We start from the raw sequence: 25,217 nt of genomic DNA, 5'->3' as shown, positions 1-25,217 counted from the left end.
CCCAAAACTACCATATGACCTGACAATCCCACTACTGGGCATATACCCTGAGAAAACCATAACTGAAAAAGACACCTGTACTCCAATGTTCACTGCAACACTATTTACAATAGCTAGGACATGGACGCAATCTTGATGTCCATCAACAAATGAATGGATAAAAAAGCTGTGGTACATATACACAGTAGAATATTGTTGTCAGTGGCTAAGTCATGTCCGACTCTTTGTGACCCCATGAACTGCAGAACACCAGGCTTCCCTGTCCTTTATTAGGTCCCTGAGTTTGTGCAAACTCATGCCCATTGAGTCAGTGATGTCATCCAACCATCTTATCCCCCATCATCCCCTTCTCCCCTTGCCCTCAATCTTTCCCAGCATTACAGTCTTTTCCAATTGAATGTTACTCAGCCATAAAAAGGAATGCATTTGAGTCTATGCTAATGAGGTAGGTGAAACTAGAACCTATTATACAGAATGAAGTAAGTCATAAAGAGAAAAACAAACACATTAATGCATATAACGGAAGCTAGAAAGATGATACTGATGAAACTACCTGCAGGGCAGCAGAGGAAATAGAGACATAAAGAACAGACTTATAGACATAGGGGAGATGGGGAGGAGAGCATGGGATGAGCATGGGATGAATGGAGAGAGCAGCATGGAAACCTATACACTACCATATGTAAAATAGATAGCCAGTAGGAATTTGCTGGGCTTCCCTGGTGGCTCAGATGTTAAAGCGTCTGCCTACAATGCGGGAGACCCGGGTTCGATCTCTGGGTCAGGAAGATCCCCTGGAGAAGGAAATGGTAACCCACTCCAGTATTCTTGCCTGGAGAATCCCATGGACAGAAGAACCTGGTGGGCTACAGTCCACGGGGTCGCAAAGAGTCAGACATGACTGAGCGACTTCACTTCACTTCTTCAGGAATTTGCTGTATGACTTAAGGAACTCAAACCAGGGCTCTGTGACAATCTAGAGGGGTGGCATAGGGTAGGAGGTGGGAGGGAGGTTCAAGAATTCATGTTGATGTATGGTAGAAACTGACACAATAGTGTAAAGCAATTATCCTTCAATTAGAAAGAAATAAATAAAAATAAAGACACTTTTCAAAGATATGCCCAGGAGAAGTGTCTGTTTCCAGTGCTGCTTCCTGGTATATATGTGATAGGAACAAGAGTTACTAACCTTGGGATCAACTTAAGAAATGGGAGGAAATGAACTAGCATATTTTTCAGTGTCTACCATGCACCTGACATGTCCAAGATCCCCATCTGATAAGTGCCAGAATCAGATCTCAACCCTGACTCTAGCCAATTTCAGTCTCAGTTCAGTTCAGTCGCTCAGTTGTGTCGGACTCTTTGCGACCCCATGAATCGCAGCACACCAGGCCTCCCTGTCCATTAACTCCAAACCAAATGGCCTCCCCTATCAATCATGTGCATTTTATATTCTTATCTGTACCGTGGCTTTCTGTCAAACTTCTATCTTAAATAGGAGATCAGTTAAACACACATAAGCCTATTTTTAAAATCCCTCTATATTTTATTTTAAAACAGATTCTAAAATATAAAAGAATTACAGAGAAAAACAGAATAAAAATAAAAATTTTTAAATAAAATAAAAACAGAGAGAAAAGCAAACATAAAGTATAAAAGACTTACATAAAACTTCTTTCCCAAAAAGATTTGGAATAAAGGACAAATTAAAATTTTACTGTTCAAAGACTGCCCTCTGGTGGCCAAAAATAATAAACCCTCTAAAAAAACAACTCCTCATAGAAAAGATATGGAAGACCTCAAGAACCTCAGTTCCTTTTTGGTTAGCAAAGAATGATAATCTGTAACATTATATGAGAAAACATTAACATGTTTATGTTCCACTAATTATTATCCATGTGATATACTATGCTCACAGACTGGCAGCAGGATATCTATCAGAACATTTCCAAAAACCAGATGCAGTCTCAACAGACCACACACTTGACCATTAAACCCAGCTGCAACAGCAGTTGTTTCCTCTGTTTTTCAGAGTATGACACATGGTTTCATTCCTTCATCCCAATTTTATTGGGATCCTATCAAGTTGCAGGTACACTGAATTTTATTGGGTACATAACAGAGAACTAAAGAAACAGCATCTGTTCTAGAGAACCTCATGTTCTGGTGAGAAACAAGGTCCCCACCTTGTTAGGCTGCATATCTGTGACCTACATGAGCCCCAGAGTCAGGGGTGGCTGTGAGTTAAAAACTTTCATTTTCATGGGGCACCTTTTTTCATTCATGTGAGACATACACTAATAGCTTCTCAGGTGGGGTATTCAGATAGTGGTGCCTATTAGGAGGGAACTCTCTTCAAAATCTTGGGTCTCTTCCCTTATGCCTGATAAGCTGGAGGGATCACTCTTTAGTATGTGACCTATTTCCTCCCCTTGTTCTGTCACAAATATTTTCCCCTTCATGGTTTCTTAAAAGCAAAAGTTAAGGTTTCTCCAGTCCCTAGTCACTAAGTTATCCTCTGGGTATTTGCTAACCTAGAGAAGTTGTTAACAAGAATGGAAATGCAGATAAAAAGTAGCAGATAAAAATCCAGCTGCTCTACTGACTTTTTAGGCAACTCCCAAAGCCCCTTCCTCTGCCCTGACCCTGGCCTCCTACCCCAGAATACAACCAATGAAAGAGCAGCAGAAGCGAGTGGTCTACTGAGGAGCCAGGACATGGAAGTGACTCAGGACCCTGGCAACTCTAGCCAGTGTTAAGAGTGCATCCTACAGCTTCTAGAAAAGTTTCTGCAAAAGGTCCTTGGTTAGTAACTATTCAGCTTGAATGTGATAGTTTTTCCTCCCATCAAGGCAAACAGTACAGGCCAGGGGTGGGAGCAGGGGGTTGTGTCAACTTTCAATTTGTGGCTGCCAGAAGCCCAGGACTGTGCCTCCTTTCATCTCAGATCCCAAGGTGATGGCATGTGGTGAAGGGAGCTGTGAGTATGTTGGGGTGATGTGTGCAGCCCATGTGAGTGGTAAATATATACTGTTTTGTAAACTGCTCTTTCCTGTTCCATGTAAGTCTAGTGGGGCCATCAGTCCTACAGCCCTCCACCTCTCACGCCTCAAGATGGCCCTGTTCCTCAAGATGGCCAGAGTGCGTCATCCTCCTAAGAGATACAGTGGTTAGTCCAGAGACTAGTATGTGACCTAAGAAGAGTCAGGGTCCTTTCTCTACTTTGGCAGAAATGTCAGGGAAAAGGACTGTGCTCTCTCTCTGAGGCCCGTGGCTACTTTTGTTGCCCTCTGGAGAGAGTTAACATAGGAAAGCAGAACCAAGCAATGCAAAGTTCTAATGATGTCATTTAAACCCCTAGATTCGGCTATTCCCTGTGCTCCCCACCATGGGTCCAGAATCAGCATAAAGTGATGGAGATGTATAGACTTCTTTTAAAACTTCCTTTAGGGTCAAGGCAGGGATGTAAAGAATCTCTGTGCTGTAGAAAATTCATCTGCCAATTTTGGTCTTGGAAAAAAAGGAGACCTTGGGGACACAACAACAGGAGCTAAGTAGCCAGGGCCTGAAGCAAGCTGTAAGGCCCTCACACAGCAAATGCTAAATCGCTTGTGATTATGGATGACTTTTTTTGCTTCCTGTTTTTTGTTTGTTTGTTTTCTTATTATGTACATGTCCGCTTTCAAAAACAAATGTTATTTTTAAAACCTTAAAAAAATGAAAATTAAATTAAGAAGTTGTAAGTCCCTCTTACAACTAAGAGGGACTTCAGGTATTATCCAGCCCAAGGCTCTCATTTTAAATATGAGAAACCAAACCAGAAGGGAAAAAGAAGTTACTCAAGAGAATATTCATTAAAGCCTCGCAGGTCAGATGGGGGTCATAGTTTAGTAGAGAAAACTAGGATTGATGAGTGCTAGACAATCGGAGTACCTGAGCCTTTCACACTGATATTTGTTTAATCCTCACAGTCAACCTGGGATTACACTTTCTAGCTCAGTTTCACAGATGATAAAATTCTGACCAGAGAAGTTAAATAACTACCCCAGCCATCACACAGCTAATGTGGAACAGAACTGAGCTTCCAATACAAGCCTAAATCCCTTTATTCCTATTCTACCTTTAGATAAAGAAAATAGTAGGAGGTAAGACAAGAAGCAAGTGGGATTTAGCACTGCTGCCATTCCTTATTCTTAAATGAGATGTCAGTAACTTGAGAGCATCTGGGAAAAGTCAGGAAGACTTCCAATACAGGCCAAGGTCTGGTTTAAACTGCTAAATGAGCCCTTTAAATCTCCAGGTCCCAGCAGCCTTCTAAAAAATAACAAAGTTGAAATAGATGGTCTCAAAATAAATTTGCAAAATGGAACAGGGAAAAGGAATTGAGTAGTGAGTGGCCCAGAATCCTAGAACTCCTTTGCCACTGCCTGGGGCCCAGGCTGTTTCCTTCCCTGAAGCCTGGGTGGAAAGCAGCTGCCAACAGAGGAATTAGCAGGCATTTGAGGATGTCACTGATTTGATGAATCATTTGATAATTGCTTACATAATGCTCCCTTACCAGCCCCTCTCTGAATTGAAAGCATCAGAACCCTAATCATTAGGAGACTCTAAGACCCAAAGCTCATTCCCTGGTGATAGCTTGTTTGCTTTAAAAAAAACAAATTAAGATATGACTAATAGATTACTCCATTTCATAGAGGCTAAAGGACTTTGAGAGCCCTTTCCTCAGGTTGCGACTTAAACTGATTTAAGGCCTATTCTTCACACTCATGTAAGACATTCATTCACTTGCTCAGTTTCACGTTCCAGTTCGGCTACCTACCTTCTTGTACAGCAACAGAAGAACTCATTATAAACGTGACTTCTTGACTAGTAAGGATCCATCCATATTCAATGGCTTTATTTGAACAAAATTTCTGCCTTGTCTGCCTATAATAGGATCAAGATAAAAGAGAACATTCCTAAGGGAGAAAATACTAAGATCTGGCATCACAAATGTGACTTACGTGCTCTTGGTCTATTTTTTTCATGCCAGTATGAGAAGACTCCACCCAACTGCAATGCAATGATAAATCTGGGTTAAATAGGCAAAGAAAGGTAATTTTTTTCTAGTGATATTATCAACAACAGCCCACCTAGGGGAGGGAGTGACATGGGACTTATACACCTCAATATTTTGCATCCTTTTTCTGGCCCTTACAAGTCATTATTTATATTTATTCTTCTAAAAGAGCTATTATTCAAGCTCATCAAGTAGCCTGGCTGAAAAGAGAATTTAGAGGTGGTCACCTCACTTCCAATTTTCCTTCATCATACCTCACATGTTATACTGTCTGAGACACAGTCCCTCCTTGGTTGCAGTTTACCAGATGTTCTCATCTTGATTTTAATATTGATATGCTAACATTATTGATTAGGTAGAAAATTAAACTGTATGCTTCTGCAATATCTTTATTTTTTAAAGTTCACTGGGCACTTTGTCTGAAGTTTAGTTAAATGTTCCCTTAATTCTAAGTGCACTGGCTGGGACCCCAGTAGAATCTCTGCCTTGGTTTCAACAGTACAAGCTGCTACAAGCTGTACTAGGTCTTCAGTACAGTTTGTACTGTTAACAGACTGTACATAAATACTGCCACTTCCACTGTCTTCAGATACAATCACGATGCAGCGGATCTATTTGTGCAGATGATCAGTACAGTTTCCCTTGGACATTGATTGTGGTTAAGTACATCCAGTTTTAGACAGTTTATGATGAGCCTGGCAGCCAAGGTTTGCAAACCCCTCAGACCCACTGAGAATTTCCGTTTCCCAGGACTCCTGCAGGAGCGTGGTGGCTAAACTGAGCCAGCAGCTCCTGGGCCCCATGGCCAGAGGCCCCCAGGATATGCATGTACCAAAGGGCTGAGGGAGGAGCACTGACACCCAAGGGAGTATCCCAGAAACCTCCTAGAGATGGGGTCTGGCCCCCGTCCTCCACAGCGATCCCAGATACCTTCTGAAATCACAGACACACGGTGGTGACCCTTTTCACCACCCCTAGGGAGTCTATGGAAGTGCTTCAGGAATTTTATAAACTCTATTATTTATATAAATGTGTATATATACATTATCCTGGGGAGGGCTGCCACAGTGAAAGCGCAGGGTCCTAACCACTGGACCACCAGGGAACTCCCTATCATATATATATATTTTAAAATCTCATCTATGGAAGAGCTCTGTGGAAGTCTCCAAGTAGGTATTACTGGAACAGAGAGACACAATTAGGCCAGTTCTGTCACAAATGAGCCCTGAATCTCTGAAACCTAGCCATATCCAACTTATGTGATGGGCATCTAGATGCCAAGCTCCAAGAGATGTCCCTGAACTTGTAGAGACTCTTAATGATCATCCCAAGTATGGTCTGGTCCTAGAAGGGACTATTTGCCCCTGGATATCAAAGAGACAAACTCAGAAGAGGAAAAATATAAATGCTCTGAGTCTCCAGCTAGCTACATTCATCAAGATCCCAAGCCAAGCCTCCAGGACTGACCTCTGGGCAGAAAGAGGGGAGTGAGAGCCACTGAAGAGCAGTCATCATCTCAACCTGGCCCTGGGCCAGAGAGGCTCCCTCCAACCCCTGCAGAAAGGGAGGGCTGGTCGCTACAGCCACTCTCCCTCATCTAATGCCCAGGGACTTCCCAGATCCTGAAATGATACTGACCCTGCAGAAGGAAGCAAGGCCCACAGCTGGCCCAGAAAGCCCACTGGAAAGTGCAGTTTGTGTCCTGGCAGGGCACAGCCTAATCTGGAAGCTTCAGACATGGAATATACTTTGAAGCCAAGGGCTCTTTATACTCTGGTTCTCAAACTTTATTATGAGTTTAAATGTTTGTTATGTAGTACAGATCCCTAGGCCCAGGGGACTGTGATCCAATATTAATTAAAAAAAAAAAAGAAACTAGTATTTGTGATCTCAGGAGTCCACAGAAGGTATACTCTATACCTTTACAAACAGTTTCTCTGGGCTTAAAGGCTTCAGATGTAGAGATGGGGCTAGGTCAAGAGAATCCCTTCCCCACCCCCACCACTCCCCTCAACAAAATAAAAGCAGAGGCTTCCAGTTACCTTCTCTGTGCCAGATATTATGCTGTCTTCTACAGGGATTATTTTATTTAATCCTTATTACCCTGAAGTTCAGAGAAAGTCAGTCACTTGCCTAAGATCCCTCAACTCTGAGTACCTGAGCCAGGTTTGGGACCCAGATCTGAATCCAGAGTCTGTTCTTAACCAATAAGCATTACAATGCCTAATAACCTGATGATGCTGAAGGAAAAGCTATGAAGCCACATCCCTTCCACAGCTGAGTCAGGGGAGAAGGCCATGGGCCACAAGGTAAGGAACCATCAGTGCAGGAGAGGACAACTGCACAGGCTCAAAGGTCCAGAGCTGAGCCAGACAGAAGCAACTAAGCATAAGTTCGGCTGACTAGGTAAAGCCTACACTCCTGGAGCGCAAGAGGAACAGAGGACATAGATGAAGAATGCTGGACAAACAGGGCTTCAAAGGAACTGACCGGCCTCAGAGAAATCAACAAAAGTCATGGAAAGCTTTGATCAGCACAGGCCCAAGGCCCCTGCAGGCCTATGACACCTGCTGGTTAGCACTACATTTTACTGTTCAGTTGAGGAGAAATGTAATGAATTCTGTGCACTAGAATCAAGACCAAACATGGAGCCCAGGATCTTTTATAGATACTTAGATCTTCATCCCTTAAAGGGGCATAACAATAGGTCCTACCCAAGAGTTACTCTCCGTGAGAAGATTTGGATAAAGCTACTTAGCATAATACCAGAAATAAAGAAATTGGACAAGTGTTAGTTGCTGTAATCATTAATTACAATTAATTATAATTATACTCATACTCACCAAAAAACCACTATGGCATCTTGTTTATTTGTGAAAGAAACCAAGGTCAAATGTGGTCTCCATGGATTGATGTTTTCCTCTCTTCAGAGAGACGTTATTGTTAAGAAGATTTTTTTTTGGGGGGGGGTGGTTGTTGTTGTTGTTGTTTTACAAACAAGAGCAAAAAAGTCACATCACCAAATAGATCAACAACTGATCAAAAATAATATTTTAGATTTCCCTTCACCTTTAGTTCTGATGTTAACTAACAGTCAACTTAATCTAACTGTTCTACCCAAATTTGTTCTGAGGGAAAAGTGAAACCATGAGGTTATTCAATTTTTTTCATTCAACAACTACTTTTTTGTGCATCAGAACTGACTCTGTGACTATTAGCTGAATTCCTGATAGTTTTCAATTACCTAATCAGACAACAGATCCAAGCAGGCCAACCAAGAAGACTTGACCGCTGAAATGGAACAAACATATTGCTGAGTATTTCCTTACCATCCAAGTACTCCTGACATTAGAAGAAAATTCCATCCCTGTACCTTGTCACCAGCCTGTTTGCTCAGAGTAAAGGAGAACTGATAAGACAGGCTTCCTGAGAAAAAAGCATTTGGATGATGGAAAGGAACGAATGGGGACAGAAGAAATAAAGTCTCCCGTGTGAAAGAGGGGAAGAGAGAGAATATTACGGACCAGATTATGATCAGAGAACAATCAGTGCCTGCGGGGTAAACAAGAAATCACTGTGTCTGGTCTGATAAAATGGCACCACCTATCTCTGAGGAGAGAGAATAAATGTAAACAACAGGACTTTATAAGCAGCTCTCTGCTTCCGTACCCTATGTTTGGTCAGTTTGAACAAGGCCTTGCCCCCCATTATTCAGACCTGACGTGACTCCTGGAGATGGTGGGCCAGGCCTATCCCTGCCACCCTCAGCAAAGAACACACCCATGACAGACCCAAATTCCTAATTCCTTAACTATTTCAGGTCAAGCCATATTGTAGCCACTCAGAAATACAACAAGCTTTGTAAAAAAAGAAAAAACGCATGTTTTAATTCAAGAAATGAAAGTTCACATGCAATCCAGAACAGGTGGCAGGAATTTGCTCTAAACAATCAGGTACACGTGCTGCAGAAGGTCGGGCTCCACAGAATCACTTGGACCAGTGCTTCCTGAGGTGCTCCTTCAGCTGAGGGATGGAAGGCAAGAGCTGCTGGCACTCGTGACAACGGAGGGGCAGCTTCAGGAGCTCGGGCATCCCGTCTCGGACGGTCACTCTGCCAGCCTCTTGCACCATCTCAATCACAGCTGCAAGGGAAAAATGTTCAGAGTCCAGCTACTCAGGAAAGCCAAGATACAAAAATTAAAAAAAAAAAAAAAAGGAAAACCTGATTCCAAATATGCCAACTATCCTTAAATCTAGTAAACTTGAGGTTACATTTACTGTTGGGAAAATATGCTTGGTCAGATTCTAAATCTGAGCAATGGGTTTCGTTTGATTTTTTGGCAGCACCACACAGCTTGTGAGATCTTTAGTTCCCCAACCAGGGACTGAACCCGGGCCCTCAGCAGTGAAAGCATGGAGTTCTAACCACTAGACCACCAGGGAGTTCCCTGAGCAACCTGTTTCTGAGATAATTACATTCCTTTAGGATACATTCTAAGCAATCCATGTTACTATGTCAAAGGCTTATTATCACAGGGCTTTATCACTAGTTAGCCCATGGTCATCATTAACATTCCAGCATACTTAAGTTCCACAGTATACACAATGGAAAATTCTTCCTTTCTACATATAGACAGGCTTCCCCTATTAAGTAGCCACTCTTGACAGAAGGCAGCTACCAAGCTCCTCCCAGCTGCTGGCAAAAGAAAGAAAAAACTGTATAGAGCTTTCAGATCCATAAACTCCAATAATTATCTGCACAACCTTTTAAGCCCCCCATTGAATTTTTTCTGACTCTGACATAACAGCATTCTACGTCTCCCAAGAAGGCTGCTCACAGCAAAGTGGTAATCCTACTAAAATCCAAATAATCCAGTTTCTGTTAATGGGGTTCTCTGTATAGGCCATACAAAGTTGTATGTGAGTTTTCAAAGCCAAGTTATTATTTAGGGAAACAACTGAATCAAGTGTAAGAACAGCTGAGAAATTAAAACAAATGTAAAAATTAAACAATATTGTTTACCTTGTGATTCAAGGAAGTATTCAGTATTGAAAGAATTCCAGTGTTTTTTGTTTTTAAGGCAAGGAGAATCAAAATCCTGGCTGATCACATGGAGGTGTACATGGCTAGTTGAGAGGAAACAAAGATTTACCATTAAAGCTAGCTTAATCACAATGCCAAAAAGGAAGAGTATGCAAAATACTGACAGTGTTTCCACTTAACTCCATTCATTCATCTATTCACTTAAGAATATTTACTGCTCATGAAGTACCTACTAGGGCCAAGCATTGTTCTAGCACCGGGAATTTAGCAGTGAACAAAATGGGAAAGGCCTATGTCCTTGTATACCGTAATGAAGGGAGATAAATAATTAATAAGTAAACAAATAAACAATGAAAATTCAAACTGTTACTGCAACAATGCTAAGAAAAAACAAAACAGGGAGATGGGATAGAGTGCCTAGCAAGTAGAAGCTGTCTCTTCAAGTAGCTAGGACGTTCACAGAAAACCTCTCCCAGGCAGAGATTTGAACTGAGAAAGCAAAGATCTGAAAGAGAGTTTCAGAGAGTGGAGAGACCACATGTGAAGGCCCTGGTATGAAAAAAAGCTTGGTGCAACTGAGTGGCAGAAAGAAAATAATGGCCGGAGTGGCTGGAAGCAAGGAGCAGGTGCTAGGGAGGAGCTGGATCATAACGGGTCTTACAGGTTGACAGAGGGTTTGAATTTTATTCAGATTATACTGCGGAACCACTGAAGGGTTTTAACCAGGGGAGTGCCATTATCTGGGCTTCCTAGGTGGTGCTAGTAGTAAAGAACCCGCCTGCCAATGGCAGGAGACATAAGAGATGTGGGTTCGACCCCTGGGTCAGAAAGATCCCCTGGAGGATCTTTCACTCCAGTATTCTTGCCTGGAGAATCCCACGGACAGAGGAGCCTGGTAGGCTACAGTCCATGAGGTTGCATAGAGTCGGACACAACTGAAGTGACTTGGCACACACACATATGCTATCATCTGCTTGGTACTTTAAAAGATTACTCTGGCTACTGTGTGGAAAAGGACTGTAGGAAGGGTAAGGATGGATATAGAGAGAAGTTAGGAGGCTGCCACAGCAGTCCAAACCGAAAATAATGTTTCAGACAGAAGCTATACAGGTGGAGATGACAAGAAGCAATCCAATTTTAAATATATTTTGGAACAGAACCAACAGGAACAATTAATGGATTAGATGTGGGTTTGGGGAGGTGCCACTTGCTGGGATGAAGAAGCTTAGGGAAAAACAGGTTTGAGGTAGAAAACCAACAGTTCTCTCTAGGACTTGTTAAACCAAGAAGGACGACTTTCTGTAAAGCTTTGACTCAAAATCAGTAATATTTCACATTCCCCCAATAAATCATCAAAACCAACCAGTCAGTACCTTGTGGGAATTTAAAATGGAATACAAGCAGTAACAAATAAACCTAACGTATTACAAATAAAAAGGGAACCACACTGAAGGAGGTCAAGAAGAAAATAACTAACCTAATTAAGTTTGGAAAACAGTATTTTGACTTGATTCTGTAACGATAAAAAGAACGCTATACAAATACTGTACTCTAGTGAGTAAATGTCTTTCTCATGTGAGTGTGGATAAGCAATTCTGTAACTATTTTATGTTTAAACTGGGAATGAATACATAAGTGAATTAACTGTAGCTAGTGAGAGCCAAATTTCTCACTACTGGAGAAAGAAATCACAAAAAAGGAAAGGGGAAGACAAGAATGAACCTGTGGAACAGGACTGGATCAGAAGTATCAGCATGAACTCACGTTTTTCATATACACGCACAGGTAGGTAGGTAAACAGAGAAATAAATAGAGAGGTGTATGTATCTGTGTGGGTTGGATTCATGCATCTATTTCCTAGTTCCATCTGCTGAGAGAACCTAGAAGCAAAGACGCTCTGAAACCAACCATTTCTCTCTATAGAAACCTCGTGATCTAGTCTTGGTTTATGTCATTCTCCAATAAAAGGAACTATGGCTCTTTGGAGAAGTGGTTCATTCCAGAGCTAGAACAGGAAAAATATAAGATAAGCATAGAATACCTTGTTACAAAAAGTTAAGGGGCCAGAAAAAAAGGATGTGCTCAAAAAATGTTTGGGGCATGTCAAAGTGATACAGGAACCAACCTAAAGGAATTTCCAATGATCAAGGCTGGAACAATATGAGCAAGAAACTAAACAGAGACAGATTAAATTAAAACCTATATAATAAAATAAATATCCATCAGTCCATACATGTATTGAATAAATACATAATGGGGGGAAAGGACAACTCTTCCACACAGAAAATTCTGATTAATAAATTAGAAGGAATGAGGGAAACATAAAGCTACCATGAAGTAAACACTACAATAATAACTGTTGCAGGCAAGATCCACCAGTAGATGCTAAAATCACTGGGCGAAAGTCTGAGGAGAAAAAAATTTAGTAGCATAATCTTAGAACATCTCCCCCCAAGATACTGATCAATTACAAGGGAAAAAATAGCAACTTTGAGTAGAAAAACCTGGCAGACACCACCTTAATAAAGTGATCAAGGTGAACATCAGGAGCAACAAACTGTCTCGATCGACCATGCACTCCTTGATATGATGCACTGAGAAGACACAGTATCATTTCTGGGGTATTTTGGGAAAAAAAAAAAAAAAAACCCTCAATATAATCATGAAAAAACATCAAACAAACTGTAATTGAGAGCCATTCCATAAAACAACTAGGCAGTCCTCATCAAAAGTGTCAAGGTCATGAAAACCAGAACAGAAGGAGGAATTGTCACAGATCACGGAGACTAAGGTGAGACAACAAATAAATGCAATGTGGGATCCTGGAGCAGAAAAAAATGGAAAGAATAACGGCTGAAATTTGAATAAGGTCTAGAGTTTAATCAGTGGTGATATTATGGAAGATCTTTGTTCTGCTTCATATTTTATATTTTCTAAGTTGAAAATATATTAATTTTACAATAGAAAATATTTGTTCCTTTTTCCTTCCTAGATTTAACATATTCAAACTTCTAAAGAGTGATCATAAAAGGATATGTGCCTGACAACTTACTGCTCATTTTGCTTCCCACTCACACCAGTTGCAGCTCTTGCCTTTAGCATTCTCCTTAGCACCCATTATATGAAAAAGGTGTGGACAGCACGACTGCTACGTGAAAAAGGTTCTGTGGTCAAGGGCTGTCATCATGAGGTATGCAGAACTAGGGGAATAGGATCATGTGTGACTTTCTGCCCTATAGTCGTGAATAAGGTTTTAACAATTTAAAAATATTTTCTAAATGAGATACAACATATTTCCACCCTGAGATCTAGCAATTCCACTTCTAGGTATTTACACAAGAACAAAAAAATGAAGTATATCCATGATACACACAACAACATGCATGAATCTCAGAATCTATTACACTGACCAAAAAAAGCCAGACAGGAAAAGAGTAGACATTGTGTGATTTCATTTATACGACATTCTGGAATAGACAAAACTAATCTGTGCCGAAAAAACGAGAACAGCACTTGGAGGTTAAGGGGAGGATTAAAGGAAAAGGAGCACAAAAGAACTTCCTGGGAGATGACTGAAAAGTTCTGTGTTCTTTATCTTGATCACAGTCATAGTTACATGGCATATACATTTGTCAAGACTGATTAAACTACAGATCTTACTGTGCATTTTATTGGATGTAAACTATGCCTCAATTTAAAACAAAGAGTATGGATGGGGAAAAAACGTAGCACAAAAATTTCATGTGTTAAAGTGGCCAGTAACCTAAGTCACAATTATCCACCTAATAAAATGTAAAGAATGTTGGGTGGTTAAATAAAACAAAAGAAATTGACACGTTACAGTACAGATGAACCTTGATGACACTATCCTAAGTGAAACAAGCCAGCCACGAAACAACAGATACTATATAATTCCATTTACATGAGGTACCTGAAGTGAAAGTGAAGGGTAGTCAAGTTCATGAAAACAGAAAGTAGGATGGTGGTTGCCAGGGACTGGGGGAAAGGGATCTGAGGGTTAGATGAGGAAGATGAAAAAAAGTTCTAGAAATAGGTGGTGGTGATGGTTGCGCAACAATGTGAATTTACTTAATGCAACTGAACTGTTAAAATAGTAAATTTTATATTATGTATATTTTACACACACACCCCAGAAAAACACCCCAAAATAAAAAATCAGAAATTCCATTTGTCCTCTTATCTTGTTGCTTAACTCAAAAGAATTGGAGATCTGCCTTGCTTGCATTCTTTGAAAAGTATCAATCATTCTTTTCTGAATCCTTCCAGCTATGAGCCAAAGGATAACAGTCTCTATACTTTTTTCCTCATTTTATCTTAAATCTGAGATCTAAGCTGTCATGAAAGAAGTCAGTGATGCTTGTCTCCTTCAAAGCAATGGTCCCTAATCATTTAGAGGTTATTGATACTTCTTTTTTTTTTTTTTTTGATACTTCTGAAGAATCTGATAAAAGTCACTTTATTACCATCAGGTGACAGTTCTTCACTGAAGGTAATAAAGCTGCTTCATCTGGTTTGTAAGTTAGGCTCTCAGAGTTTACATTTGAGAAGAACAAAGAACTGTATGTTATCAAATTATAAGCAGAAGTAGGAACTCCAGGCTTGCAAGCAAGTCAGGCAAAAGCATTCAAGTTTCAGTCCACCTGCCTTGGAAACACCCCACCCAATCCCCTGAACTTCGGGGTGACCAGCACACTCAGCACACCCAGGCTGAATTCATCTGCCCGCTGAGATGGAACCAGAACACACCAGCACTCCCCACAAGGTTTACCTCATGCTGGGAATGGCATGGTAGCCCAATCGGAAGCGGAGTTTGCTGGACCCAGCGAAGTCAGCAATCACTTTTTCCCCAACAGCGTGCATGTGTCTGAGGAGCTCCAGATGTTCTCTGGTCACAGCCTTCAGACTGGAAATGGAGGCCCAAGGTAAGACCAGCCAGTGGAAACGAGCCTTGGGGTATTTATCCTTTATCACCACCACCTGCTCATCTTTGTAAACCTAGCAGAGGGGCACAAGAGAAGGAAACAGACGTCAATTGTACATCTTGTGTGTGCCAGTATGGTCAGGTTCACTAACGTACTTAATTCCTGCCACGATCCTGTGAAGAGGGTCTTAGGATCCCAATGTCGACAGATGAGAGCACAAAGACTCAGATAAGCTGTGTCATGTGCCAGGTCACATAGTCACCAAGTGGGAAGTCTGAAGTCTAGAATGCCAACACAGACCTAGCTGACTGCTGTCTGTGTTTTCAGCTACCACAGCACACAGAGCACAGAAGAGAGGCATGCTGCCAAACAGCTGCTGAGGGGCTGATGCAAAGCCCCCAGGTCTGAATCCAAATGCACTCTTCTTCACTGCAGCCCAGCAGACCACACGACTCACGCACGTGTTCCAAGAAGCCCTAGCAGATCTTGCCCCCTGTCATCCCAGGATGTAATTTAAGAACTCAGACCCCTCCCAGGATGATGGCTATTAATCCCAGGGCAGCCATAACTACAGTCACCACACAGTAACTGACACTTTGTCGAAAGGGACCACACTAAGTTTAACACAACATCCCATAATAGTGCCCAGAAATTTAGGAGGAACAATGCAGAGAAGATACTCATTTGAAAAACTTAGCTTTCTCTCTAAAGAATTCCAGTTGTAACTTACTGACAATGAGAAAAGCCACTTGATCTCACAAAATAGCCTAATAAAACAAATCTCATTCAGAAGGACTGATCTCCTTTGATTTCATTTGTAGCTATGACCTCTGTGGAGTGATCATGTACAATGTGAAAAGTATTTTGATGCCAAAATTTTATTCTGACCTGCATTTTGGGGTCCTCCATAGAAATCTTCAAGCCTTGACTCCAGTGGCCCAAGGATTCCTAAAACAAACAAAAAAAGACAATGTAAACTGCAAACAAGATGGTTAAATTTGGCATTAGTTAACACTGGATGTCAGCAAAGTCCAGCCAAACTTGGAAATAAGGTCAGTCTTTAAGAATTAAATTAATCTCTTTACTTCAGTCTTTTCCTTTATAAACCACAAGCTATTCCCATTCTCTTCCCATATTCAGAGCTGCATGTCTAGACAGAAGCTGGACACACCAGAGTGAACTGCATCTTCTTTCCCCTCTCCCACTTCATCTACAGCCTAAGTTTCCACTTTGACATCAGGATGTGAATCATGGGATCTATGAACAGTGTTGCAATGTTAACCTTGTATAGAGAGACAGATGACTGACCTATTTTAGTAGCTCAATGTGAAGCACACTGCCATTATCACCCTACCTTCAAGTGGCTTACCTCAGGAATTCAAGAGAAAAGTACACAAAGGGATATTCATCCCAGTGACTGGTGACATAAACAAGTGACTCTCTCATCATAATAATCCTTCACGCGTGTCTGGGCTTGACTGCGTACAAAACAATTAAGCAACATTACATTTTATGTACTCTCCATGCCACCTATCCAGCCCTCTTCCCTCACCTTTTTGGCGGATGCATCTTTCTCCTTCTTTGGAGGCACAGAGCGCTGGCGAGGGTTGCTCCCAGGTTCCAGTCCTATGCTGGGCTCAGCTTCCGGGGAAGCACCCCTTTCTGTAGGATCGCTATTGCCTGACCTCTTTCTCTTCCTGTGTGTCTCCAGGCCAGGACTCTTTGCCTCTTCCTCAAACTCTATAATATACGGATAAAGTTCATTCACCAGGTAGAGGACCTGGCCAGGCTGCAGCTTCACCTCCTGGTCCTTCCCAATTATGACTGAGTCAATGCTGGTGGGATTGACCCCTACCTATGGAATAATCAGAAAATAATTATAATAGCAGTAACATCATTAGTAATATAGCTACTCCTATGTTCACCACTTGCTACATGCTCAGTACTATGCTTAATATTCACTTCTGTTATTCTGTCACTTCCACAAGTGACCAAGGAGCCTTTACTGGCTGGCACAGACACTCTAAAGTCAACAGAGTAAGACAATCATCAAGTAGAACATGGAAATCCAAGATACAAATAGACATACCTGCTTTACCTTGACATATCCTTTGTTACACTCTGCTTTCAACTGTACTGAAAGAGATTGAAAAAAGGTAAACCCAAATGCCATGAAGAACCAGAAACTTGCTCCTATTATCCCTACAAGACAATGAAGCCTCCCTCTAGGAAGCAATATGACAAGGGTTTCCTCAAAGACCCATAAGCAAAATCATTCATTTTTCAGGGGACTAGGGCTCCAGGTCCTTCCATACAGTACCCAACAGTGTACATGCTCCCTCAAGCACTGCTAGTATCTCTATAAGGCAGAGTCACTGAATCCTCACAAGTCTCCCTAATTCAGAGCCCTTGACCCACTCAGGGTAATAGGCTCTGAAATCAGGGAATGGAACCCAATTTCCTCACAAGCTCTTATAGCTCAGGATCAAATCAGACTTCTCCTATTACATGACACGATCAGAAACCTTCAACCGAGAAAGAGGTAAACGATACATTCCTGGGAAACTGAAGTTCAGCTGGCCTTGGGTAGGAGGAGTGCAGAGACTATTCTAGAAAGAGGACTGCTGGGACAGAACAGTCTGAGCATGTGTGGGAAGAAGTAACACCAAACATTTAGGTTCAGATACATGAACAAAAAAATTCTGGCAAGAGACAGGGAGCAAAGGAGAGACATCCTAGCTTCTCTCCAGGGAGGACAGGCAGCGGATGGGCTGACATACACACCCCTACAGCTGCTGTTGTGACAAGGGGGACAGAGAGCAAGAAGCGGTATCTTTTGCCCATTTATATTAACATGTGGGGAAAACTAGAATCACTGCTGCAAGCTCCAAGTCTCAAGAATCCCTGCCATGGGGAACACACTGCAGGGGGAGACCTGGTAGCAGTGAGCACATCTGGAGTTTACAGGTTAAAAAAATAAAATGAGGCACACGGTAAAGATTCTTCCTAAGGACTTTCATTAAATTCCAGAAAAGACATTCCAAGAGCCAGGTGCCATCATCTTTTAAAGATAGCTCCCTCTGTGTATGGCAAAGTGTAAAGAATGAAACCATCACTTCTCAGACATGGTTTCAACCTGGAAATCCCAGAATTCAGCTGTCTCCCTGCCCAACGAGGAACGTCCCTGGGCAAAGCGGAGCAAGGACTCAGTTCCACCACCCCATAGTACAGGATGGAACCTGCCTGCTCCGAACACTGAATATGAACCCATTTTCAGAGGATGGAATCAGGAGTGCACAGAGCCCTGTCATCAGCCAAAAGAGCTCAGTTGCTGAGTTTTGATTTGGCACAGAAAAGGTTTTCATCAGTAGCATTCAGGAAAAGTGCACCTTTGATTATCACTATCTGAAGGAACCAAACACGGTAATCTCCACAATCCTGTGACCAATTACCTTGCTGTCGAGAACACTTCTTGTCAGCGATCTTGGTCTCTGGGCTGCGCCCAACCATGACTGTTTCCAAATGTGGAAGTTTGATTCGCTGGTGCCGATTGTCCTGTCTCACCAACCAGCACACCCGCATCATTATTCTGAGTGACAAAACACAAGAGAAGCCCTGGAAAAACTAGTACATGTCCTCCAGGGCCACACCCCAGCACCGCCACATATGCCATTTACCAGCTGCTCATTCTCGAGGCAAGTGGCTTCACCTCCCTAGTCTGAATTTCCTCACCTATAAAATGTGATAATAACAGGACTCATGAAGGTGTCGTGAGTATTTAAGAAGATAAAGTGGGTAAAATATTTACCTCTGTGCCTGAATCATGTTATGCAATCAAATATTTGTTATCTGTGCCTGAATCATGTTATGCAATCAAATATTTGTTATGTTTATCGATATACTCTACATGCTGGACATTAAGCTACCTGCTGAGGATTAAAGAATGATGAAACACTGTCCCTATCCTTCAGGGGCCTAGAGTACAACGGGGCAGACTCATATACCAATTATTACAACATAATGCAATGCCTACTATAAGGGAGTAGCCATATGGCCTTAGCCCTTGGAAAGGAATGACTGACTCCTGTAGGGAGTATCAAAAAAAGGCTTCATGAGGAAGGTATATTTACACTTGGTTTTAAAGGACAAGAAGTTTGCCTGACAGAGAACTGAGGACATAAGAACAGAGGATGTTCTCTCCACAGGCATCAAGGTTTCTAGTCCTTAACTGTCATAACATACGGATGTTGGAACAATACATTGTACTGACATCTGCCAGAATATTGTCATAATAAATATACAAACCTATTTCTAAAGTGTGATTATAGCACCTTTATTCAATACACAACTTGCACTGACACTACTATAGGTGCTGATACTTTTGTAAAAGAACATTCATGGTCACACAGAGTTATCAGCAGAAGAGAAAGAGAAGAAATCTGGGAGAGGGAAGAGGCCTGAACAAGAGGATGACGAGGAAAAAGCCAGGAAAAACTGTGAAGGTGACTTACTCCTGACTGCACTTGGGGAATAACAAGGGAGACACCAACCAAGATGTTTAATTTGGAAATACTCATTAACCAAAATGAGGAATACACAGAAGACATAATTTGGGGATAAAAGATAAGTGAAGAAAGGATGATTTCAGATTGAAACACAATTAGATTAAGTTGTCTGTGGAAGGTGCTAGAGTCACGCTGGGATATACAGTATAAAGCTCAAAGAGGGGACAGGACTGGGGGGATAACTTTTTTTTGAGACGATCAAGTGTTTTATTTGGAGTCAGGAATTGCAATTCGGGAGACATAGTTTCAAGTAAACCTGAAAGTGTTTCAAGGAAGAGAAAGAATGAGAGGCTTATAAAAGCAAAGGTTGTTAAAGCTGTAATTATGACCAGCTCTGACACAGAAAGGAAATATTTGCCTTTAATTGAATGTATATATTTGCAAGACATCAATATGTCACAGAATTTAGGGTGAAAGAAGAGGATAAGATCACCCAGGGAGGCAGAGCATGGAACTGAGAGGGACAGGACTATATCTTTGGAACGCTTCCCTCAGTTCCAGATGCTTACCAATGCTCAAGCCTCTAATGTCCTCTATCTGAGAAATGCCTCTTGCAGGCAAGGCAGCACTTAATCAGCCCCTCTGCACAAGCTTTGTATCCAAAGGGAAGGGAAAAGAAACCATATTTTTAAACATTGGAGTTTCATTACCATTTACAAAGATAGGATAATGCGAGTCAGAGTGAGCAAATGAGTGCTGAGGACCTGCAGTCACAGAAACTGGATCAGTCAGGGAAGGCTTCGGAAACTGTGCAGTTGAGGTCAAGAGCCAAGGGGACCGACAAGGAAGAAAAGGAGTGGGAGTGGACATTCTATTTCAAAAAGCACAAGTGACAGTACAGATTTCAATAGTGACAAGCCACGGGTGAGGGGTGAGCAGCAGACCTTAGTTGGCTGACCCAGAGGAACTGCCCCAGAGAATCACCAAAAAAAGGCAAAGGTGTTGAAAGAACAGTAACTAGGCCATGAGATTCAACAATCCATAGAAGACCACCACCAGGGTCTGAGTTGCACAGCAAGATGAAATGACGCTGTGTGTAGGCAGCCTGGAGTGGAAAAATCTAGAGTCAGCAATCATCAGGAGGCTGTTAATATAATGTGGGCCAGTGTTAGGTCTAAGAGGCAGCTCCTCTGTGAAGAAGCTGATGCACGAGCATGAAGAGTCAGCTGTAAATCTAAAATCCTTCACCCAGAGCATCAAGTGATGATGATGCTACAGGCAAACCGCACTTTTAAATGCTATGTGCTCAGAGGGATCTCTGTTTGCACTTGATGGAAACTGAAGAATGAACAATGAAGCATGTTTTCATTAAGCATTGGGAAATAAGTCATGTGGTGACTGACGACTCACAGGAATAATAAAAGGAGCCTGGAGAGAGAATACCTGAAGAGCAAGGACAGGAGGGAATCCAATAGGCAGCTGAGAGCACAGCTGACTTTTGCAGGATAAGAGGAACTCCTCCTTCTGCCCTACACACACACACTCAGGTGCTTCAGTCTCCCTAAAGTTCTGACGTTATAATGCTCCCACTTACTACTCCTTGAGAGGCTGAAGCAGTGACGACACAATGCTTATATAACTAACCTTAAGCAGTATCTTGGTCCATTTCAGCCTACAGTTCCAACTTCTAGGAACGAAGTATTTTAGAATATGGGGAGCACAGAAAGATGGCTGTTCCTGAACTGTCAATATAACCCATCCAGTAAAACCCCATAAACTGCCAGCTCTATGACAGCAAAAGCCTCACTGTACTGTATGATGCAGGTATAATACATCATACCTGCCTTCGAGATGCTCAGAGTCTTGTGGAGGACAGAGATTCAAAAACAAATGCAACAAATCTGAAAAGTATTATGACTGGTCCATGCAAAGGGTCAGAGAAGGCAATGGCAACCGACTCCAGTACTCTTGCCTGGAAAATCCCATGGACGGAGGAGCCTGGTAGGCTGCAGTCCATGGGGTCGCTAAGAGTTGGAGATGACTGAGCGTCTTCACTTTCCCTTTTCACTTTCCTGCATTGGAGAAGGAAATGGCAACCCACTCCAGTGTTCTTGCCTGGAGAATCCCAGGGATGGGGGAGCCTGGTGGGCTGCCATCTATGGGGTCGCACAGAGTCAGACATGACTGAAGCAACTTAGCAGCAGCAGCAGCATGCAAAAGGTGTTGTGGGAGCACAAAGCTGGAATACCCAACCTAGCCTTGGAGAAAGGTGTCAAGGAAGGTTTCCTATAAGAGATGGGCCTAAAATGAGACTTATATATGAGCTGGTTAGTTAGGTGAAAGTGGGCAGCCTAATTAGCTGAGGAGCAGGAAGTGGAGGAAGGAATCAAAGAGAAGATTCCAGTCAAAAGGAACAGAACAGTGCACACGCATGAAGAAGCAAGCAGTTCAGGGTTGCTGCAACCTAAAGTATGAGGTCAATACGAGGCTGGAGATGCAGGCAGGTCCAGATGAAGCAGAGCCCTGGGTGATGGGCTGAGAAGCTCAAACTTTAGAAGCTCTAATGGATTTTGCAATTTAGTAAACAATAAATATTTGCTTAATGAAAGAAAAGATAGGGTGAATGAAAGGACAGATCTTTAAATATTATTAAGCAGGACTTTGACTCAGATCTGTTTTCAAGGATCATTTGAGGGAGGATGGTAGGTAGTGTAAAGAATAGTTATGCAGGGAATTGATCTAGAGGCAGGGAAACCAGTTAGAAGGCCATCATATTTCAGGTGAAAGAAGGTTCAATGTAAAACATTAATACAGACAAAAAAAGAACACAGATTTAAGAAATACTTAGAGGGTAAAATCAATAAGACAGTGATGGATGTGCTAAGAGTAAGTACAGAGAAGACAATATTTGAACAGTCTGTGAGACTAGCAAGCAGAGGTATCCAGCAGGGTAGCCAGAGGTGAGAATGAAACTCAGCAGAGGTCTAAGCTGACACTTTAATTTGGGAGCATACAGGAAGGAGTTAAAGCCATGCTAGTTGATGTGCTCATTCAAGCAGTGTGTACAGCATAAAAAGAACAGTGGGCCAAAGTCACAAGCCTTGGAAACACCCAACATTTTAGACAAGGAGGAAAGACTATCCACAGGAGAAATTACTGGTGAGGGAAGCACTCGGGGGAAAAAAAGCTAAAATGTAAGCTTTTCAAGGGAAGGAGGCACTTTGACGTGTTCATCTGTATATCACAATAAATGTCTGTTGAATAAATCAGCTTAGTGTACTGTCTTGAAAAGCAAAGGAGTAAACAGTATCACCACGTTTGCAGCAAAAAGGATCCAGTAATGATCGAAAGTGTTAAAAGCTCAGTCATGTCCGACTCTTTGTGACCCTATTGTGACCCACCAGCCTCCTCTGTCCATGGAATTCTCCAAGCAAGAATACTGAAATGGGTTGCCATTCCCTTCTCCAGGGGATCTTCCCAACCCAGTGATCGAACCCTGGTCTCCTGCACTGCAGGCAGATTCTTTAGCGTCTGAGCCACTAGGGAAGCATAATGATTAAAGAATGTATATTTGGTTTGATAATAAGTCACTAGTTACTACTGTATAAAATTTTAGTGGAATAATAGATCTGAAAGCTAGACCGCAGAAAGGAATGAAAGGTGAGGAATTGGATATAGAATTTAGATTAAAAAGTCTGGATAAGGAGAAGAGAGTTACTGTATGCGAGCTAAAGAAAGATGGATCACCAAGAACTTTTTCTTTCTGGCTTGGGGGATAACGAGCAGGGATCTGAGTAACCTGACCTTGTTTATACATGACTGGGACATAGACAAATGAAAGCCAGGTTTCATAGGTGAAAATATAAAAGAAAGGTCAGAAGCAAAGGTAAAGAAATTTGTTTTGATCAAGAGACAGCTCATCCTCTGATATTTAAGGAAAGGTATAGATAGGTGGTATCAACCTTGATGAGTGTATGAAGAGAAAGCAAAGGTAGAAATTTGAGGGAAAGCACATCGGATGAACTCAATTTTCTCCCTAAAATAGCAGATAACAACAGAGTAAGGTGTCCGGGCAGTTGAGAATCAGCTGAAGACAATCAATATAAATTAGTGGACAACATCCAGACCGCTGAAATCCAACTGCTCACGTTCAAATCTTCCCTCCACCACTACTCACTGCATAATTTGAGGCCAGTTATTTAAGCTAAGACTTCATTTCTTCAGCTGGAAAACGATATTAATTATGGCTCTACACCACACTCTTGTCACAAGGGCTAAATTAAGATGTAAAAAGTGCAGCATCTGGCAAAAAACCAGCATTCAACACCATTACCACTCTCGTTAATAGTGAAGAATAGGCGCTATAAGGAAATGTTAAAAGATCCGACAACACCGCTTGCAACGAAGGTGACAGGGCACAAATGTTCTGTCTCCCTGAAGAGAGTAGTCCTGTCCTCAGTGTTCTAATGGCTCCCGATATATATCAAATTCTCAAAAGGCTCCAAACCTGGACCACATTAATTCCACATGGAAATTATAGCCTTGATTTGTTGAACCGCTATCACTGGTGTTCATGAGAAAAGGCTTGATTCTTCTGGTCTTCCTACAAGGCCAGCTGTGGATGCTGTGAAGGGCCCTCAAATTCCTCTCAAGGAGCGTTTCTGGAGAAAACAAAGTCCCTCCTGACAGGCTGCGAAGCCTCCTTGGGTCAGACAGTGCCCACTCTCTAATATTCCTTCTGCTTGTGCTCTGACTAAGCTAGGTTCAGGTGTCAGGCGCATAGGTGAACCAAAGCGAAGTGCAGTGGAGACCAACAGGAGCGCCGCCAGCCGCTAAACACGGCAGGAGGGAAATGGGCAGCCCTGGGCCTTAGAGCCCGAGGATGGAGCAACGCCTGCTTGCCTGCCGGGAAAGAGCCGTGAGAGCGTTATTCAGGGAACATTACTCTGGGGTAGCGGCGGACTCGAAGCCCACACTCACGGCTCTCAACACGGCAGGCAGACGAGGTAGGCAGGCAGACGAGGTAGGCCGACAACCGCCTTACCTCGAGACGGCTGAGGCCGACAAGCTCACGTTACTCCTCCACTTCCGGCGCTGAGGGATGACGTTGCAAGACAAACTGGAGCGCAACCTGTGACGTTTCCAGTGCCTGTCGGAAGACCGACTGAGGATCTCGCCAGATGTCCGGATAGGGAAGTGCCCGCCCCATTTGGTTCCGAACTGGCCAACAGTCCAAGTTTGGTTCCTGGCAGTTAACCAAAAAACGACGAGTTCTCTCCGTTCCCCTCTATCCGAGAGCCGCTCCCCAGTCACCACCTCTTAATCTCTGAATTGGGAGATCCTCTCGGTGGCCGCTTCTAGGCAGCCATGCAGCATCTTGATTTTCCCTTCATAAGGAAAAGCTCACTACTTTTAAAGCCACCGTTTCCGCTGTAGACAGTACCTGCTTGTGGCACTGTTTTCCCGCACGCTTTCGAAGCTACAATCGGCTTTCTCTTTTTCTGAGTGAGAAAGGTCTGAAGGGGCCAGAAGTGGAGAAACTTGCTAAGATTTTTTTAATGCTGTCTTCACTGAATGAACTGGCTGAGTGACCGTCAGGGAGGAGAAAAGCAGGATGTTGGAATGAGATGTTTACTGATTTTTATGACAGTTCCAGTATGTTC

The 25,217-nt window shown here is 42.4% G+C and overlaps 1 protein-coding gene across 3 annotated transcripts; it reads right to left on the bottom strand.

Annotated features, from left to right (window-relative positions):
- Positions 1-8,920: 8,920 nt before the first annotated feature.
- On the bottom strand, positions 8,921-24,702 carry LOC120860350 (aprataxin). Of its 3 annotated transcripts, none has more exons than XM_040236153.1 (8): positions 24,062-24,636; positions 18,502-18,638; positions 17,139-17,185; positions 16,602-16,904; positions 15,938-15,997; positions 14,896-15,122; positions 10,086-10,189; positions 8,921-9,204 (listed from the first exon to the last, which is right to left on the bottom strand). In XM_040236153.1, exons 1-8 carry the CDS (start codon positions 24,127-24,129, stop codon positions 9,050-9,052), a joined length of 1,101 nt encoding a protein of 366 aa, XP_040092087.1. In that variant the 5' UTR covers positions 24,130-24,636; the 3' UTR covers positions 8,921-9,049. The 3 variants fall into 3 exon arrangements, with proteins under 3 accessions (XP_040092087.1, XP_040092088.1, XP_040092089.1); XM_040236155.1 differs by having other exon boundaries at positions 8,927-9,204; positions 24,599-24,702; XM_040236154.1 differs by lacking the exon at positions 10,086-10,189 and having other exon boundaries at positions 24,062-24,644.
- Positions 24,703-25,217: the final 515 nt, after the last annotated feature.

The sequence above is a fragment of the Oryx dammah genome, unplaced genomic scaffold (genome assembly GCF_014754425.2).
Source record: "Oryx dammah isolate SB20612 unplaced genomic scaffold, SCBI_Odam_1.1 HiC_scaffold_11056, whole genome shotgun sequence".
NCBI classification, from domain to species: domain Eukaryota; kingdom Metazoa; phylum Chordata; class Mammalia; order Artiodactyla; family Bovidae; genus Oryx; species Oryx dammah.
The sequence above is the reverse complement of the archived record's forward strand: the minus strand, read 5'-3'. Positions and strand labels throughout refer to the sequence as shown.

Bases quoted from the DNA above. Each gene is read 5' to 3' on its own strand.
- LOC120860350 (XM_040236153.1), bottom strand. From the start codon at position 24,129: ATGAACACCAGTGATAGCGGTTCAACAAATCAAGGCTATAATTTCCAT. The intron at 10,190-14,895 runs GTAAACCTTGTG...CCTCTCAACTAG, and splicing joins CATGCCATTCCCAGCATGAG to CCATGTACACCTCCATGTGA. The intron at 9,205-10,085 runs GTAAACAATATT...TTTCCCTTGCAG, and splicing joins ATACTTCCTTGAATCACAAG to CTGTGATTGAGATGGTGCAA.